General features: G+C 38.9%; 3 protein-coding genes across 3 annotated transcripts in view; 2 read left to right on the top strand and 1 right to left on the bottom strand.

Moving 5' to 3' along the window:
- Nucleotides 1–7,241: 7,241 nt before the first annotated feature.
- On the top strand, nt 7,242–9,905 carry PYURF (PIGY upstream open reading frame). Its single transcript, XM_081034811.1, has 2 exons — nt 7,242–7,538; nt 8,883–9,905. The coding sequence occupies exons 1-2, from the start codon at nt 7,336–7,338 to the stop codon at nt 9,022–9,024; spliced, it is 345 nt and encodes a 114-aa protein (XP_080890937.1). The 5' UTR covers nt 7,242–7,335; the 3' UTR covers nt 9,025–9,905.
- On the top strand, nt 9,112–9,327 carry PIGY (phosphatidylinositol glycan anchor biosynthesis class Y; the record flags this gene model as incomplete). Its single annotated transcript, XM_081034941.1, has 1 exon — nt 9,112–9,327. One exon carries the CDS (start codon nt 9,112–9,114, stop codon nt 9,325–9,327), a length of 216 nt encoding a protein of 71 aa, XP_080891067.1.
- A 3,043-nt stretch (nt 9,906–12,948) lies between the features above and the next one.
- HERC5 (HECT and RLD domain containing E3 ubiquitin protein ligase 5) overlaps nt 12,949–18,829 on the bottom strand; it is a 38,633-nt gene continuing 32,752 nt past the window's right edge. Inside the window, exons 19-23 of the mRNA XM_081024568.1 lie at nt 16,535–16,601; nt 15,581–15,651; nt 14,181–14,364; nt 13,994–14,096; nt 12,949–13,242 (exon numbers count right to left, since the gene is read on the bottom strand). Coding sequence (XP_080880694.1) covers nt 13,037–13,242; nt 13,994–14,096; nt 14,181–14,364; nt 15,581–15,651; nt 16,535–16,601 — 631 coding nt within the window. The 3' untranslated portion in view covers nt 12,949–13,036. The remainder of the gene's footprint in view (nt 13,243–13,993; nt 14,097–14,180; nt 14,365–15,580; nt 15,652–16,534; nt 16,602–18,829) is intronic.

The raw sequence follows: 18,829 nt of genomic DNA, 5'->3' as shown, positions 1-18,829 counted from the left end.
GGTATGATAATATCAAGAATTCTTTCAGTCACAGAAACTGGCTAAGAAGAAGGAAAAGATTGGGAGTCACCTAAAAAGCTTTTTCCCAGAAAAAAAAAATAGTACTGTTAGAGTCATAGGAGACTCCCACTGGGTACTATAATGTTCAAGAACATTCTGGAAGCGTGGTTCCCAGCCTTGACATTACGAGGGACTGCCTGTGCATGGTAAGACACATTTAGCCACAGTCCTGGCCTCTACCCACTGGCACTACCCCAGTTGTAACACTCAAAAATGTCTCCACACCTTGCCAAATGTCCTTGGGAGGCCCCAGTATTCCCAGTTTGAGAACCACCGGTACTGAAAGTGTGGTCTGAAACTCAGCAGCATCACCTGGAAGCTTTTAAGAAACGAGGATTGAGGGCTGCCTATTCAGCGTGATGTCAGTCATACTGAAATCAGAATTTGCAGTTTAACAAGTTTCCCAGGTGACTCATGCATATTCAAGTTAGAAAAGCACTGTCAGATCACATTTATCCATCAGCAGGAAGGAAGCGGAAAAGTAAGAAGTGTGGGGAGTGCACAGAGGAAGAAAAGAGATACAAGCTAAAAAACTTGGTTAAAATTGAAAACATAGAACTTTAAAATCAAGCATAAAAATAAGCGGAGCTCAGAGGATTTTTAGGGCAGTGAAACTATTCTGTATGATACTATAATTATGGACACATGTTATTATACATTTGTCCAAACCCATAGAATGTACAAAGCCAAGAGTGAACCCCAAATTATGGATTTAGGGTTATTACATAGTGTTCATATAGGTTCATCTATTGTAACAAATGTACCCCTCTGGTGGGAGATGTTTATAATGGGGAGGCTGTGCACATGTGGGACAAGAGGGCATGTGGGAAATCTTTGTAACTTCCTCTCATTCTTGCTGTGAATCGAAAACTGCTCTAAAAAGATTTAAAAATAAAATTTAGAAAATAATAAATCAAGGATTAATAATTTTTTGAGGTGACATTTCTGACAAAGTTGTCAGTGAGAAAGATAAAGAAGAAACTTTTAAAATTGGGGTTTTAAAGGAGAAAGAAATGAAAGACAAGGAAGCTAGGACTGTATTAAGTTAAGCAGTTTCAAATTCTGTGACCTGGATTAGAACTGACTATTAAGATGAAAGTGGGTGAACGCCAGAGGATTTACCGACAAACAAGTTGTACGAATGGTGGTCAGCTGGATGTGAAAGACGAATAACACAGACTTGGTATACTGCTTCTCACATGGTGACTTTCTAAACTAGGCTGCATTATCCAGGGGAAAACCTTGAGAAATGGCAGGGGTGATACTAGGAGTACCACCAAAGTACTTGCTAAAGCCTCAGGTGACATCGTTTTCCCTCCTTTTATCCCTTCAATTTTACTTATAAAATTAGAATTTTGCTCGGTTTGGTATTATAGTAAGTTATCTTTCCTCCTCCACTTTAAACCTTTGTTGATAAAATATTCCGCCAACTATTTTTCCTAAATATGACAACTCTGTGCCAAGAGGATAATTGTTTTCCTGAGTACTTCCCAGTACTCATAGTCTTCATTCTTCTTGATAGTTCAGGTCAGGGGTTGGCAAATGTTTTCTACAAGGGCCAGGTAGTAAATATTTTAGGCTGTGTGGTCTATTCTGTTTTTGTTGCAACTGTGATCGTGTAAAGTGAAATCAGCCATAAACAACATGTAAATAAATGATTGTGGCTGTGTTCCAATAAAACTCCGAAAACAGGTGGTGGGCTCAATTTGGCCTGCAAACCATAATTTTTGCCCCCTGGTCTAGACTGTTCTTTTCATCTTGAACTCATCTCCCTAATACAAATTTAAATAACTAACATGTATTGAGTACAGAGTGCCAGGTACGATTGTAAGTGATTTGCATATATTATTATATTTCTCACATCAGCACTCTAGGGTAATTTATCACACAAGGTTCGGTGTAGAAAAATTAAATTATTTTACGTATTTCTGATACAAAGGAATTTACTATGGGGAAGTCTGGCTTATAAATTCATTGGAAGAGCTGGAAGAGCACAAATAGGTGGCTTGTTCTGGAGTTTGGACATTAAGGTTGTAAGATTGTAAGACCTAGTCGGACAATCAGCTCTAATGCGTCTTTTGGAGCAAACACTAATATAAGACCCGGTGTTATGTTATGTTATATTATACCCAGTATTATATTATATATTGTATTATATATTATAGGCTCTTATAGTAAAATAAGACCGGGTCTTATATTAATTTTTGCTCCAAAAGACGCTTTAGAACTAATTTTCCAGCTTAGTCTTATTTTTGGGGAAACACGGTAGCTGTGATCCAGAAGACAGGGAGCTGCTGTTTACTCCCGCTGCTGCCTCAGACTCAAGATGTGCCCAGAGGGCAACATGGTTTCAACCCCACGCGAACCATGTCTGTCAGAATCGGCTCGTCAGCTTCCCCTGCTGCAGGAGGCTCCTCTGTCTCCCTTCCAAATCTCAGGAACATGTTTACTGCTTATTGTACATCCTCAACCCTACATACAAGAATCTGGAAGATGTACTTTTTTAGCTTTCCAAGTTCTCCAAATAGAAGGAAGGTGAAATGGAGGTTGAGAGAGCCAAAGTAGTTGGCACAGAAGGGACAAGTACTGTCCCTATTTAAAGTTAAGTTGGAAAGAACTTCCTGCCATTTTTCCTTCATTTCCTTTATTCTATTATAGACAAATTAACATTATGAGCAGTGGCTTATCTGGATACTCTCTCTTTGCTATACTTTTAGTTTTAGTGACTGCTTTTTTTATTTTGGAAGTATTTCAAAATACATATGACTAGAATATCGGACAGTTACATATGGAAGCCATTTAAAATGTATATTAACATGCAGCCCTTTAATATCACTCAATTCCACATTATTCATTCAAGTTGCAATATAGTATCGATGGGTCATCATACTCATCTCTGCCAGCAAGTTTCATATCCTACTTGCAAAATTAAAATGTTGTTGTCATGGATTAAAAAAACATTTATAAAAGGGGATAAAATTGGGTGTTTCCTAAGAACTAAGTAAATAATTTGATACATGACCCATAGTTTACTGACAGTTCCGCAACCCTTCCGTCAGGCACAAATATCACTCCCTCCTTTGTGTACCTGATGTTTAGTATACATTCAACAAATGTTGAATGAATACACACACAAAAATGCATCATACGCATACCAGGATTTTTACTTAACTTTATCCTATGCTGTTTAGTCCATTTAAGATTACAAACTTCTTGAAAATTGGGATCATATCTTTTATGCCTTTATACTCCTCCTTTTTATCTCCCAACAGAATATTGAGAATATAGGAAGGGCTCAATATAACTATTCATTGAATTAATCAATAGTTTTGAAATAAAATACACCTTTATCAATTGTTAACCTCAAATATTAACTGGTAATATGTATATTTTAAAACTACTTTATTTTTAAACATTTTTAAAGAGAGAAATTGTTAAAGAACAATTCAGCAATATTCCATCCACTTAAAGAAACCAACATTTTGGGTTTTATTAATTTTTCTATTACTAAATTCTTGGTTCAAAAATAATTATACTCTTTGTGCACAAAATTTTGTCCTTTTTTCACTTATTATATTTAATAATCATTTTCTGTGTTGTTATGATGAGTTTTTAACATTGTATAATGGTATATCCAGAGGACAGCTCTAGCCTCTAGGACAGTGTAACAGCAATTTTTTGTGTCAATTTGACTGGGCGAAGGGGTGCCCAGATTAAACATTATTTCTGGCTGTGTGTGTGAGGGCGTTTCTGGATAAGATTAGCATTTGAATCTGTGGACTCAGTAGATTGCCCGCCCTCCCCAATGTGGATGGGCATAATCCAGTCTGTTGAGGGCCTGGATGAGAACACAAAGGGGAGAAAGGGAGAATTCAAATCTTTTGCTTCCTACCTAGCTGATTAGCTGCGACATCTGTCTTCTGCTCCTGGACAGGGATTTACACCATCCGCTCCACTAGACCTTAGGACCAGATTAGATTTACGCCACCAGCTTTCCTGGACCTTCAGTTTTCAGACAGTGGATTGTGGGACTTCTCAGTGTCCTTAATCATGTTACCCAATTTCTCATAATAATTCCCTTTCTGTATATTTCCCATTAATTCTGTTTCTCTGGCGAACCTTGACTAATCCAGACAGTACCTGCCACTTAGTGAGCATTCAATAAATTAACAAATGAATGACCAACATTAAGAATTACGTTTTAAACATATTTATTATGTTACAGGTGAGAAATGCAAACTTCTTTAATGTTCAAAATTTGCATTACTTTACTATTGAGGATGAATATTTTCTATGTTTTTATTAAGCGACTGCATTTTCTCTTTCGTGAATTTTTTTCATACTTTTTGTCCATTTATTGGACGCTTGTTTTTAATGTATTCATTACAATTGCAACTTATTAATAAACATTTTGTGATTTTTGTTCCTAAAATAGATGTTATCAAATTAAGGAAACTGTCAACATAAAAGCAAATCTTCATAATCACAGAAAGAAAAGTACAAGCAGAAATAAATTGTTAGTTCAAATACTGAATGATGCCATCTAGTGGAAAATTGATTTTAACTTACTCTCTGGATCAGAGTCCGTAATTTCAATGCCCCCAAATTTAGTATTTATGGGATTTTATTAAAATATGTATTCTACATAGCCTCTCCTCTGCCTGGAGATTTTTAACTCACTTAATGTACAGGATAGCCCAAGAGCTGTGTTTCAATAATATTCACATTGGAAACTAAAAATTCCATGTTAGTTAAAATTAAGGTGCCCAGTGATACTTTATGCTTTCCTTTTTCATCAGCATTTTCACCAATTTCACCGTAATAAGTAACTTTGCTGCTGATAACATTCTTTTAAATGAATAGTCTGTGCCAGCCCCTGTGCTAACTGCTTTACTTGTATTATTTTATTTAATCCTCCCAACAGCTGTAATAAAGTAGGTACTATTATAATGCTACGGGCAGGTATACCTGGGAGATATTACAGGTTTGGTTCTAGGCCACCATAAAAAAACAAGTATCACAATACAGTGAGTTGTAATCTTGCTGGTGGAAGGTCTTGCCTTCAGTTTGTAGAAAATACAACATCTGTGAAGCATAATAAAGCCAAGTGCAATAAAGCCAGGTATGCCTATATTTTAGAGGATTGAGGCAGAGAGTTCAAGTATCTTCCCCAAGGTCACACAGCTAATACGGTACCTGAACCGATAGCCCATCATGTTATTACATGTGTGTACAGGGCTCTGTGATAAGGAAGATCATAGTCACACCAATAGTAAAAAAAAAAAGACTAATGATTTTACAGTTCTATACTGTCACCTACCTTCAGATTAGTATTCTACATACAAAACTTAGTTACATTCCTTAATTACTGAGGGCCGTTTAGGAACATTTTGCTTTGACGTTTTGCAACTTAGTATTTACATGGTTTGGATTAATACATCCCACACTCAGATATTCCTTCCATATTAGTTGTAGATTTTTGGTGCTATAAATTTGAAGATGTTTTCAGTACTTTGCTGTTACTCTCCATTTTTCCCCCAATACTAATATAAAAGTAAACTGATCTACTTCAAACCTTCTATGTGGAGGCAAACTGAAACTAATTTATTTATAATTGGTTAGCAAATCCAGTTGATAGGGATCTGTCAGGCAGGCCAGGCAGCTGAGGCTAGCGAAGCTGGCCTTAGTCATGCATGCCTGCCCCTACCCACACCTAGCCTGCCCAGCCTGGCCTGGCCCACTTAGTGCTGGCAGAAGTCAAGCTCTGCTTCCCCGTACCTCACTGAAACATATCTTTCCTATAGTTCACTCCCTCCCTAGGGCCCACAGTATCAACTAACTACAAACTGAAAAATTAATTCCTGCTACTGCCCTCGGAAAAAATAATGTGATGATAACATAGGAACTTTGAAATTGTCCTTCCTGAGCCTACAAACCTGACAACTGCCCTATGCTGAAATCTTTTGAACACTAGTGAACAAAGAATGTTAAACAATGTAGATTTTGAAAAATAGAGTGAGCAAACAATATAAAATTTTCTCAGTTTATTGTTACATTGCTGAGTGGAAGAGAAGTTTGTATCTGTATATCCCTCACTCCCATTCCTACGTCCCAGGAGCTCAAAGTGTGAAATGGTAAAGCCCATTGATCTCAAGAAGGTTCAAGTAAATATGCAGCAAAACAAAGGGAAAAAAATTGATGACTAACAAAATATCTTGTAGTGTATTGAACTGGGAAGAACAGAGGAAATAAAAATAACAATAGATAACATTAATTGAGCATTAATTTGTTCCAGGCAATTTTCTAAATGTTCGGAATGCATTAGGACATATTAATCCCCACAAGGGGATTTCATTAGGTAGGTATAATTATTAATCTTATTATACAGATAAGAAACGTGAGTAATTGAGCCATTTGCCGGAGTCATATAGCTAGTAAACTAAGGACCTGGAACCAAACTGTCAGGCCCCAGAGCCCCAAACCCTTACCTACTACAGGTAAGGAAAAGATCAAACCTGTAGCAATTCCTTGGAGAGTCAGAGGCAAATATAGGGCGAAAAATCCACTAAATGGATCACCCCTTTAACTCATGGACATCTGCATGATCACGCAGTTATTTAGAGTCCTGGCTGTCTCCAAGCTCATTTATACAAGTACATTAATTGTGACTTATTATATAATTGAATTCATGCATCCCTCAGGGTAAGAATCTGGGTGTGTTGGAACGTGAACGAGACCAAGCCATTCTTTTCAGGTTCTTAAATCTTTTTAAATGAGAGAAGAAAAAGAAATTTGCGAAACACGGTTACAGGAACTGTGGTATGGTAAAGATTTACATAAAACAAATTAATGCTTTTAACATATCCAATATGACAGTGTTTGAAACTTCCTTTGGGAGATGACCACATAGGTCCAAGTCTAATAGTGTGTGACTGTGAAGTCCGGCCACTGCTTCCTGGCACCCTGTGACCGTTCCTGGTAAAAACTCAAGGAACCCCGACTTAAGCATTGGTTTTGTCTGTAAATTGCAAACGCGGTGGAACAGCCACCAGAGGCCTCCGGCTGCAGGTCGCGCTCATCACTGTCACGGAGCAGTGCTGCGGCTAAAAGCAGCCGGGAGTGCCGGAACCAACGCGCTCGGCGCCGCCCGACCGGGGCTGAGTTTCCAGAGCACCGGGGGGCGGGGACTGGCCCGTCGGCAGGAAGTGCGGAAATCGCCAGAGCGGCGGGAGCGGGCGAAGGGCGCGGGGAGCGGCGGTCACGGGCTGCCAGACCATGCTGAGGGCAGCGTGCGGCGGGCTCGCCTCAGTGCTGCGGCATTCCCGCGCGCCGTCGTCCGCGGTCGCCCGTAGGTGCCTGCGCGTGTCGAGGTCGCGGTCGTCGGCGGACGGGAGCGAGAGGAGGGGGACAGGGCCCCAAGCTTTCGACCCGGCGCTGCTGGAGTTCTTGGTGTGCCCGCTCTCCAAGAAGCCGCTCAAGTAAGACGAGCCGGCTGCGTGGCCTGTCAGGGCCTCCCGTTGCGGGGAGGAGGCAAGGGGCGCGCGCGGCCCTAGCAGCCGTGGGGGAGCCTTTCAGGTCAATCCGGGCAGTCCCCGCTGCCATCTCTGGGGGCCCGCCAGTTCCCACGCATCTCCCTGTGTGGCCGGCCAGGCGGGGGAGGGGGAGCCACGCCCCGGGCTCCCGAATCCGACGCCGACCCGCAGGCGTGAATGGAAACTTCGAGGTTCGCCGCGGACGGTGCGTGACCGTTGCCGGGGTGCCGCTTAAACATGCAGGTTCCCAGGCCGCACCCCAGGCGGCCGAATCGGAGGGCCTGAGGGCAGGGCCTGAGCAAGCCGGTGTTTCCTTAGACGCAGCGTGTGTCGGCCAACACGCAGCCAGGTGTACGAAGCCCTGGGATTCGGGCGCGCCGTAGCATTCGGGGTTCCAGGCCAAGATGATAACAGTGCTGCAGCAGCCTCCCGATTCTTGTGAAAATGTTGTCTGCAACTGGTGCCGGACGGTCTCGAGCGCGTCACCCACGTGTGCTGCCCTTTGGCTTTTAGTGCTGGGCGAGCTGGTTTTGCAGAGGCCTTTGGCTTTTACAATCCGTAGGATAAACGACTGTCCAGGTTCCAGGGGACGAAAACGGAATTTTGACGAGTGCTGCAGAGTGAATATACTAAACATCAAAATGTGATGAGCGGCTGTCTTTGGGTGGTCGATTGCTAATAATTTTAATTTTCATCGTTTTGCATTCTGAATGTTTCCCATAATTAACATATTCAGTTGTCTTAAACCTTGCAATTGTCATTTGATCTACCTTTTAGCTAGTTGTGTCACTAGCTCACCGCAGATCGGTTTTCCCGTTTCCTCATTTCTGCCTTTTCAGCTTTCACAAACTTTTGTGTACTTTGGTTTTTCAGAGGTTTTCTTCTAATGGATCAGTTAGGCTGCTTAGTACGCCTGTATTCGAAAACGAGGAAGCTGAAGTTTTCTGTCCCAGTAGTAAATTAACTGGGATGGTTTTGGGGGTGACCAGAGTAATGAAGGAATATTTGGATGAAAAGGGGAGAGCTTTTCTGACTGGTATTTAAAAAAAATTAAGGCATAGCTTGAGAATAAAGTGAAAAAAATATGAGAAACTGACTAAAATGGGAACAATTAGATTCATTTTCTAAGAAAAATGGTTTAGTTGACTATTGCTGCTTTTAGAATGAAAAGTTTAATTCCACTTTTCTGGGATTAACTGAAGAATTGGATAAATGGTGGTGGTTATTGAACATCAACCTCTTCCAAGCATTTTGTTTTCCATGATTCATTTTGTTTTTCTTTTCCCTCAGATACGAAGCATCAACAAATGAATTGGTTAATGAAGAATTGGGAATAGCCTATCCAATTATTGATGGGATTCCTAATATGATACCACAAGCAGCTAGGATGACACATCAAAATAAGAAACAAGAAGATACGGAGCAACACTAGATCATAATTAAAAACAACAACTAAATTTTCTTAATACCATCTACGTTTTAAAAAGTCAGGGTGGCAGGTAATAAGTGGAGGAGAAGAATGTTTCTCTCTCTTCCTGTGTTGACTGTCCTTATTCCATTGGTCTCTTTAGCAGGACTGCTCTACTCGGCCTCTGTGGAAGAAAACTTCCCACAGGCCTGCACTAGCACAGCCAGCCTGTGCTTTTACAGCCTGCTCTTACCCATTACCATACCAGTTTATGTGTTCTTCCACCTTTGGACTTGGATGGGCATTAAACTCTTCAGGCATAATTAATGCAGCCAGAGCCCAGATGGTATATACATTAATGCTATGTCGAGTGTCTATATCTGAAAGCTCAGCTTGTATGGAATTACCAGGCACACGCCTAATTTGTAGGAAAGATGCTTTACCTTACTTCTGTCAGACTTAGGACCATGGGACGCTTAGGCTGTAGATGTTTCTTTTATTGTTCTTCGGTTCTGCCCTTGTTATTCGAAGGTTCTAATTTATAACGGCTATGTCAGAAGAAACATTTCAACAAAAGTGTTGTTTGAAATTATAGTCCTGACCATCATCTGATGACTTTATTTCTTATCCCATTCATCTGAAAGTTAATTTGAAATTTTATGTTTTAGAGTAGAAGTCTTTGGTAAAGTCACATGTTACAGATGACTGCAGTAAATTCCACCAGAACTGTGTTAGAATAGTTGGAGAGAAATGCATTTGAACTAGTGTGATATAAAACTACAATAAAGTGGAAATTTTATGGACTTGCGAAATTCTGAGTTTGTAAAATTCGTTTCTTTGGCATCAAATAGTTACATTACTAATAAGACAACACTTTTCAATAAAAGTTTTCATGGTTTTGTGTATTTGTTTTTGGTCTCAAGAATGTGGGTCTAAGAAAGGGAAAAGTGAAAAAATACTCTACATTTTAAAATGTGGCTACTTTTAGACACTTAATACCCCAAATAGAATAATTTCCCAGGAAAGTATGTACCTTTGGAGATGGAGGTAGGGTTAGAAGAATTGCAAATAGCTGTGTCCTATTGCACTTACAGCTGTGTTTTGAGCCACATTTTAGTTTATTTTCCTGCTTTAGGAGACCTGTTTAGCACACTAAGGACATATCAGACACACTAATAGTCCCTCATTTTCCAGAACTTTCAACAAGACTGATAGAGAATAGTACAATAACTATTATAGAGGCATAACATAAATGTTTCAGTAGTTACCCTAAAGAAACTAAGGATTGAATATACTAAACTTGATTCTTACTAGAATCTTTTAACAGAAGCTTTAGACAGTGATTCTTAACCATCAAAAGAAAATGAAACCAAGACATAAAATGCAATACAGCTTTGTTCTCATCCCCTTTGAGCTGTTAATGGCAATATGATACAGACCCCAAATACAATTGTATACATACTGTTTTATAATTGTTCTGCAAATCAGTTAAGTAAAAAGTATGCATTTACATTTCCTTTACTGGTGGCTATCATGCATATTTCATCTATGTATTACAAACCTGACAATACTGTTTCTACAATTTAATGTCTCAAATTGAGGGAAGGAGAACAAGTATATGTAGCATAGTTGTATTAACCTTAAATACCTCTTCTGGTTCTCCAGAAATCATGTTAACCATCTGGGCCACTTCTTGGGACCCTCAGCTACAACTCTTGAAAATTCTCCAAGTTTTCTGGTGATCCTCTCCCAAGTTCCTCACTACCAAGGCATCCTGCCTTCCAACCATTCATGGGGACTCACTTCACTAGCTTCCCATTATGTAGGTCATGCCACACACACATTGACCTTCACCTGTTTGTTGCACTATAAGCTCGCCATGAAAAATACTTACTCTTTCACTATAGGAACTCTCACTCCACTCCTCCCCAATGATTAGCTGACTTCACAATGACGGGAGCTCTTGACTCTTTAAGAGCCTCTTAGTAAGATTATCTTCGTTAGTGTCCTTATCTAATGTCACTGACAGGGATCTCCAATCACCTCATGAATAAGATCCTTCCTATCAGCTAAGTGAGAAGTAACCACTCTTGAGGGAGCAAAAAAGGACTTGACCTCTCCCTCTTCATTTTCTTCCAATCCTGCAGAGTGGACTTCTAAGGAAGCCTCTCTGAACTTCAGACTGCATCTGTAAGATGGAAAGGATGATACCTTTCCAGATCAAACAGGAGTTTTAAGTGAGGTAGAAAATACGAAATTACTCAGCATAGCCAAGAACTATAGATTACCACTACTATGTGTACTTACGGGGAGAAACGCCTGTCCCCCTTTCCAAGTTTTCTACCTCTTCCTGAAATGCTCCATTTGGAAGTGATTGCTATCTCCCGCATATGCCGCTAGGTGGCACTTTTCACTAACTCATGGGACTACTGGCAATGAAGCAAGATGCGGAGCTAGATGGTTATATTCCAGAATCATGACTTCTAGATAGCCGTGATAGCTGACGGGAATCCCAAGAATCAAGTGTGTAACTCGGGGAGGTGAAATTGAGAGGAGGTGAAGAAGGGGGAGCAATATGTGGAGGGTGAGATGATTCAGGCAGAAGAAAAAGCATGTGAGGAAACAGACTGGCTCGGCTCATTCAGGAAACAGTTAAACGACTAGGATGAAGTATGCTATGAATGCAGGGCAATGGTGGGAGATGGGGCTGGAGTTTACAGGAGGCACCTCAGCAAGGACATAGGAGCTGTAATAAACAATGTTAACAAAACGGTTTTATTGCCTGACTTTTCAAATTGTTTTGATTTGTGCAGCTGTTAAATACTATGGCTCTTCTTCCCAGACAAAAAATAACACGTTCAAATTACAGAGGGTTTGTATGTTATGGACTCCTATAGTAGCAAGTACTCTTATTTGCTGTCCAGTACAGTAGCCACCAGTCACATGTAGTTATTGAGCACTTGAAATATGGTTAGTGTGATTGAGGAATAGAATTTTAAATCTAATAGCCACATACTGAACCACACAGCTTAGACTTTGTTTTTCCCACTACCAACAAACCATACCAACAAATCTTACTTTATTGCAGTGCACATATGGGAGATTTCCAGCCTCACAGACGTGTATTGGACAGTGTTGGTCTAGATACAAGACCAGTCTAGAGGCAATTGTGATGGGACAGGAGATGATGATACCCTGACAACACTGAAAGTGGGTTTGGAGATATTTAGGACTAAAATTGTTGGGACATGACTGATTATTGAATGTGGGGGGTGAATAAGAAGAGGATGGAAGGGAAGATGACTGCAGGCTTCTACCTGGAAATATTGCTGGTATACCCCAAAATGTGGAACACAGGAAAAATCATTTTCTTCTTGAATATGTTAAGACTAAGGAGCCAAAAGGCATGCAGGTAAAGACACAGACTACATAGAAAAATGGCTGTGGTTTTGGAAGATACCAGTTCCTGTAGGTCAGAGAAATAGTTGAGTATCGTCAGCATGGAATAACTGAAGCCATGGAGTTGATAAAAAGTATGTAGAGAGTGAGAAAAGAGGACTGCACTAGCATTTTAGGTCGGGAATTTAAAAGAAACACACAAAGGAGATGGGAACGAAGCCAAAAAAAGAAAGCCAGTCTTAACAGTTCATGATTTTTGACAAAGTACTCAACAATTTCAAATGCAATAGGTATGATTACGACAGAAATGGGCAAGTTTCCAGTGAAATATGCAACAGGGAAGTCATCTGTGACTTTCATTAGAGCAGTCTGAGTGAGAGAAACACCACTTCAGCACTGTAGAAACTATCCAGATGTTTATGAGAGAAAAACTTCTATCTTGTTTATTGTACTATGTTGTGGAGTTGCCTTGTTTTAATAGCCTAATCTATAACTAATAGATCTCACATGCAAAAACACAGTGATTCTAAAACAGTACGTAAACATATTGAATCTCCAATACTAATGTTAATAAATTTATTAGTTAATTTTATTTTTGAAAATATTTCCAAAAAGGCGTAAAGAGTGTGAGGTAGGGTCAGCCAAATCCTCTGTTGTTGTTGATGGCTACTTGAAGCGCTTCTTCCACTCTTTCCATTGTAGAATATTTAGGGAGGTAGAGGACACTAAAACATGTCTGTGCTTTTATGGGATCTTTTTCATTCAAATTTTCAGGACAGCAAAATGTTATTTTTATGTTCTTTAAACCTTTTACTTGAATTCTGTCAGTTCCTGTAAGAAACACTAAAAAGAACAAAATTGAGTGATCTGCTTCACAGATCACCAAAATTTAGAGAAAATATTTTTATTCAAAAACATTTATTGAGGGTTCATGTGCAGAGTTCTACATTGGACTGACTGCATTGGGGATCACACATGGGGACTAAGTCTGATACAGTCACTACCCTTGAGCAGTTTACAATCTGGTTGGGAATATAAGATTCTTATGCAGAAAAAGATAAACGAGAAAAATAAAAGGGTGTAAGACAGCCAAATAAAATATGGAATTCAGTGCCTCCTGAGTGTAAATGCTGTGGTTCAGAGCAGGAAAAGAGAATCAGGCTGGGATGACCGGGGAGACTTCCAAGAATTAAGCTGTACCTTTAAGGAGGGAAAGGTTTAGAGAGGCGACAAGGAGGTGGGTGAAGGTTCAAGGCAGAGCAAGGAGCTTCAGAGAAAACCTAAAGGTGGGGAGCGTGCAAAGAACCACAAGGTCTGGATAACTGAATGGTGATACAACTACAGAAAGCCTCAATAGTTAGCTTGGAGGAAGAAAGGAAGAAAAATGTTACACTGACATTGTTTCAGGGTTGAAATCACGGGGAAGAAGACCTATATTAACATTTATTTTTTTAATATTGGGACAACATGGCATAAAGGACATTCAAGTGGGCTAGCGATGGCTCTTACACTAAGTATGAGTTGTTGCAAATGCTGCCTATGACAAAGAAGATTTCCTTACCCCATAAAGGACAACAGCTGATGTAATACTTACCAAGGAACTTTTTCTTTTCCTCCGAAGTCAACTTATGTAAAGCCTTCCAAAACATCACTATGGTGGGATGTGAATTGTCATATCCTTGTTCGTAATGAGCATTCTAAAGAAAAATGCAAAAAAAAAAGTATTCACAAAATAGAAAATTTTAAATTCTAACTACTTGGCTTTTATGATGTTTTCAAACCTTTTCAAGTGTTTCCCAGTCATAATCTGTATTTCCAATAATCACATCCTTTAATTCTTCAGGATGGAAAATGTCAATAATCTCCTTGTCACACACTTTATAAAATCCTCTTTGAAATTCTTCATAAACTGCCTTTACAGAGATGTCGAAGATGTAACTGACACACTTAGAAACATAGTCTGTCCTATAATGAAACAAAAAACGATTTTGGCTTACTGCAATAACCTGAACAAAATAGGGAGGGGCGGGAAGGAGGAGGCTAAAAGTAAGAGCTAGAACACCCAACAATCAAGTGCTTACCATTTTTCATATATTATTTAATCTTCATAAAACTCTGAAGTAGATTCTTATGACATTTCAGTAAAAAGGAAACTGAGACACAATGAAGCTACGTGACTGCTCCTGGTCACACAGTTAAGAGAACTCACAGATTAGAATAGAAAACGTTTGGAAGAATAAAACCTGACCTGCTAATAGTCATGTTTGGGAAATAGGCTTGAAAGATGGTAGAAAGTTCCTATTTTACTTTATACTTTTCTGTATTGTCTGAATTTGTCATAGTGAGTAATGTTATTTGTGTTTAACACAAGTAAGAAGGACTTATACTTCCAACTATGATGAAGTAGCCTGTAGCAAATGCTCCCAGTAAGAACTAAAAAAAGGCAGATAATATATAAAAACACTTCTAGCTCCAGGCTTCCAAATCTGAGACAAGACTCAAGGTCTCTGGACTAAGAGAGAAGGGAAGCTCACTGATGTGAGCCCAGCATTCTGCTTGCAGTTTTTCCCTTTGGATGCATTTACCGATTCTTGCAGAGAAAGGGGCTGGGCAAAAAGGAGTTAAGAGGCATAGAACCTTATATCCATCAATTATACTACGTATAAACTGGGGTATATTCAGTATCCCATTTACCCCTTATGGGGTAAATGGTATCCCATAAGGTGTTGAGTAGTCAAGATACCACAGCAATATCTCCTAACATTAACAAATACTAAGTGTGTGCTATTGACCAGGCACCAGCACAGACTACTCGAGGTACTGGATATACAATGGCGAGCAAGACAGACAAAGTCATGCAGGTCATCACACTGGGGGAACACTGATAAGTAATTAAGCAAATAAATCCTAAAGGCAGGTAATGTGTGCTATGAAAAAAAGTAAAGAAAGATAAGGGGATAGAGAGGCTGGTGGTATAATTCAAAACAGGAGGATAAGGAAAGGCCTCTCTGCCATTTCTTTCCCTACTAGAATATAAACTCCAGAAGACAAATACATACACACAACACACACCATCTCTCTACCTTGTTAAAAATGGAATGGAAAATTATAATAACTACAAGAAATTGTAGAGTCCAGTGAGACAGTATAAAACAAGTATTTCATTTTTTTGTGTACCTACTTGTTAGTCTGGTCAACAATAATGCAACTTCCGTTAGGAATTAAGTCTACATCATTTTTGTCCCAATGCACCTGTAACCACAAATGAACACAGATAGTTATCTCCAAAATAATCCTGAACAGTCTATCATCAACAAAAACACTTTGAAGCATACGTCTTTTCCTCAAGACTATGTGGAAATATACATTTTTGTTATAAAAACTTTGTCATTTTTATGACAAAAATGTACAAAATTACGTTATCATGCAGAATGAAAATGAAATTTAAAAAACTTGAATTATCTGTTTTAACTGGTCGTACTGAAAAAAAATGGTAAATTGCCATTATCTCAGTATTCACTTTATAAAGACCTAGTGTGGTAGATCTGCAAAATTAGCCATAAATTCCTCCCATCCTGGTATTCACATCCCTTTGTAATGTGACTGCAATACCTCCCATCAAGAGGGGAAGTCTGTTGCTTTAGCCCTTGAATCTGGATATGACCTTTTGAAAGCACTTTGGGCAATGGACTCTGACATAAGCAAAAAAATGAAAAGAAGCTTGTATGTTGAGGCTTGCCATCTCTTGGTAATCTGAGACCATCCTGTGAAGAAGCCTCAGCTAGCTGACTGGAGGATAAGAAATAGAACAGAGACAAGCTGTTCTAGCTGACACCCCGTAAACCAACCAATCTGCCAACAACCAGGAAGGTAGGCAAGGCCATTGTAGATCAAGATGGCCCAGTCCAGAGACCCACGAATTGTGTTTGCTGTTTAAGCTACTAAATTCAGGTATTGTCTGTTACATAGTAAAATCTAGCTGATACACCCAGCCCATGAAAAATGAGGGAAAAACCCTTTAGCTTGATTCAGAAGTTTGGTTTTTTTTTTATTAAAGGGTGACATGTTTACAGAAGTATGTAAAGAGTTAATCAGTTTAAAGCTGATCTGTAAACTGGTTTTTATTGTTACTCACATTAAAACGGACATTAAATACTTCTCTGAAGTCATCACTTTCATCATCCAGAAGTGTTTGCAAACTCCTAAAGAACAAATAATTTGTTTTTTAAATGTCAATAATCATGATCACTAGATACATCATCTAAAATAAGTGTCAAGTGCTTGACTGTTCTGAAGGTGGGAGGTCAGGTACAGTTCACAGCACCCGTTTCTGTGTGTGTTGATAGTCTAAGTAGGACCAGACTTCAACTATAAGTGTGAGGTTTGTAAGTTTATTTGCAATTTTTGCAGGCTCCCCACCTGAATCCCTGCTCTCTTCCTAGCACCCTAACTTCCTTTACCCAGTGATTGCTGATTTCTATTTAGAAAAGGATAACATACTTACAGACACTGAAACTGAAATTGGTGTTACCTTTATTTAAGCTTTGGAACTTAACTTACAGAACAAATAACAGACCTCCTTTTAAATACCAGGTATCACTTAGGAAATCTGAGGAGTGGGTGGTTCAAAGGACCTTCTCTGTATCTACTATCCCAGTATCATCAAGCTTAAGACAGGCCTGAAATTTGACTGCCTTAATTGTTTCAAGGCATCTGTGAGAACAGAGGTTGTATCAAAATGGATAACAGCCATTCTTTTTATATTTCCATTCTGTTGTCCTATGGTATTTATAAATACATTTAAAGTAATATGTATCATATTATATTATTTACTCCTTCACTTATTCATTCAACAAACATTAATTACCTAACATAGCAGGTATAAGGCATATAAAGTTGAGACTAAGACATTCCTTTCCTATCAGAGAACTCAGAGACTTGTAGGTTAAGATATGCTGAGGCAAGTCTCACCTACAGTACTGTGAGGTATGTGCAGCCGGAAACTGTGTAAATGGCACAGGTATAACTTAGAAGGGCTTGGTTAACTCTTTCCAAAGGGATACGTGTCACTGGGGAAGGCCTCCCTCTGGAAGAAGGTGGAAACCAAGTTGACCCCTTTCCCTACTGGATTTTTTATTACCAAAATGTGATAAAACACACCACATTTTATTTATCGTGGGTTTTGGGGTGGGGAGGAGAGTAAGCAAATTCAGCTGACAAAACTGGATTCATCTTATTTGGTTCATGATACTTTCATTATATGTCCATGTATGGCTTATTTACTTATTTATGGGTATGTTTACGAAGCATACCTGTGAACCTGCCTCCCAAAACAAGAACTAAAACGTTGCTAATATCTTACACCTACCCATAGGGGATACACCCCATCCTATTTTTCTACCACCCCCAAAATGAAGAGTGTCTTTTCTCTTTCATTAGGTATCTCTTGGTGGACAGAGAACTTCTTTAATCTTATGCCAGTTAAATTTACCAATCTTTCCTTTAATGTTGGTATTTTTTATGTCTTACTTAAAACAAAGGTGAGAAAGGTTTTTGTCTATAATTCCATCATTTTTGCAGTTAATATTTAAGTCCTTCAGCCACGTGGAGTTGATTTTTCTGTATGGCATAAGGTATCTGTTCTCATTGTTCCCTAGATGTATTAATTGAACAGTACTCCTATTCCCCTTGATCTAATATACTACCTCAAACCAAGTTCCACATGCGCATGGGTCATTTTCTGAGCTCTCTCTTCTGTTCCATGGCAAAACCTGCACCAATACCATACTGTCCTAATTAATAAAGCTTTCTAATAATTCTTGCTATCTGGTAGGACAAGTTCCTCATTCTTATTCACTTTACAAAATATTTCTGGCTCTTCTTAGACCTTTGTTCATCCATATAAATTTTAGAATCAGCTTGTCGAGTTTTATAAAAAGACTGCTGGAATTAAAATTGGAGTTTTATTGAATATAGAGATCAGTGCTTCTCAAAGTGTGACCCAGACCAGCAACTTCTGAGAATCCCTGAGGACATTACAGGGACCCATAGGTCAAAACTATGTTCATAATAATACTAAGATGTTACTTGCCTCTTTCACATTTTGTCATGAGTACAGAACAGTGTTTTCCAGAGGCTCTCTATAATAGTTAATAGAACATTTGTATATTCCTGTATTTAAAACAAATGTACAACTCTTTGGGGTCCTCAATAATTTTTAAGAGTCTTAAGACCTAAAAAGTTTGAGAAATGCTGATACAGATTTAATAATGACTTTTATATTTACTAAGTTTATGTGTATTAAGTTATTAAGCTTATTTAAGTCTTCTTATACCTAAGCATTATTTAGGTGACCTACAATGTTTTCAGTAAAAAAAATAACAAATTTATCTCTCCTTTCTAAATCTTGTGTTTTTGATATTTTTCCCTT

Source organism: Rhinolophus hipposideros (genome assembly GCF_964194185.1).
Source record: "Rhinolophus hipposideros genome assembly, chromosome: 1".
NCBI lineage: Eukaryota > Metazoa > Chordata > Mammalia > Chiroptera > Rhinolophidae > Rhinolophus > Rhinolophus hipposideros.
This window is presented reverse-complemented; position numbering and strand designations above follow the sequence as displayed.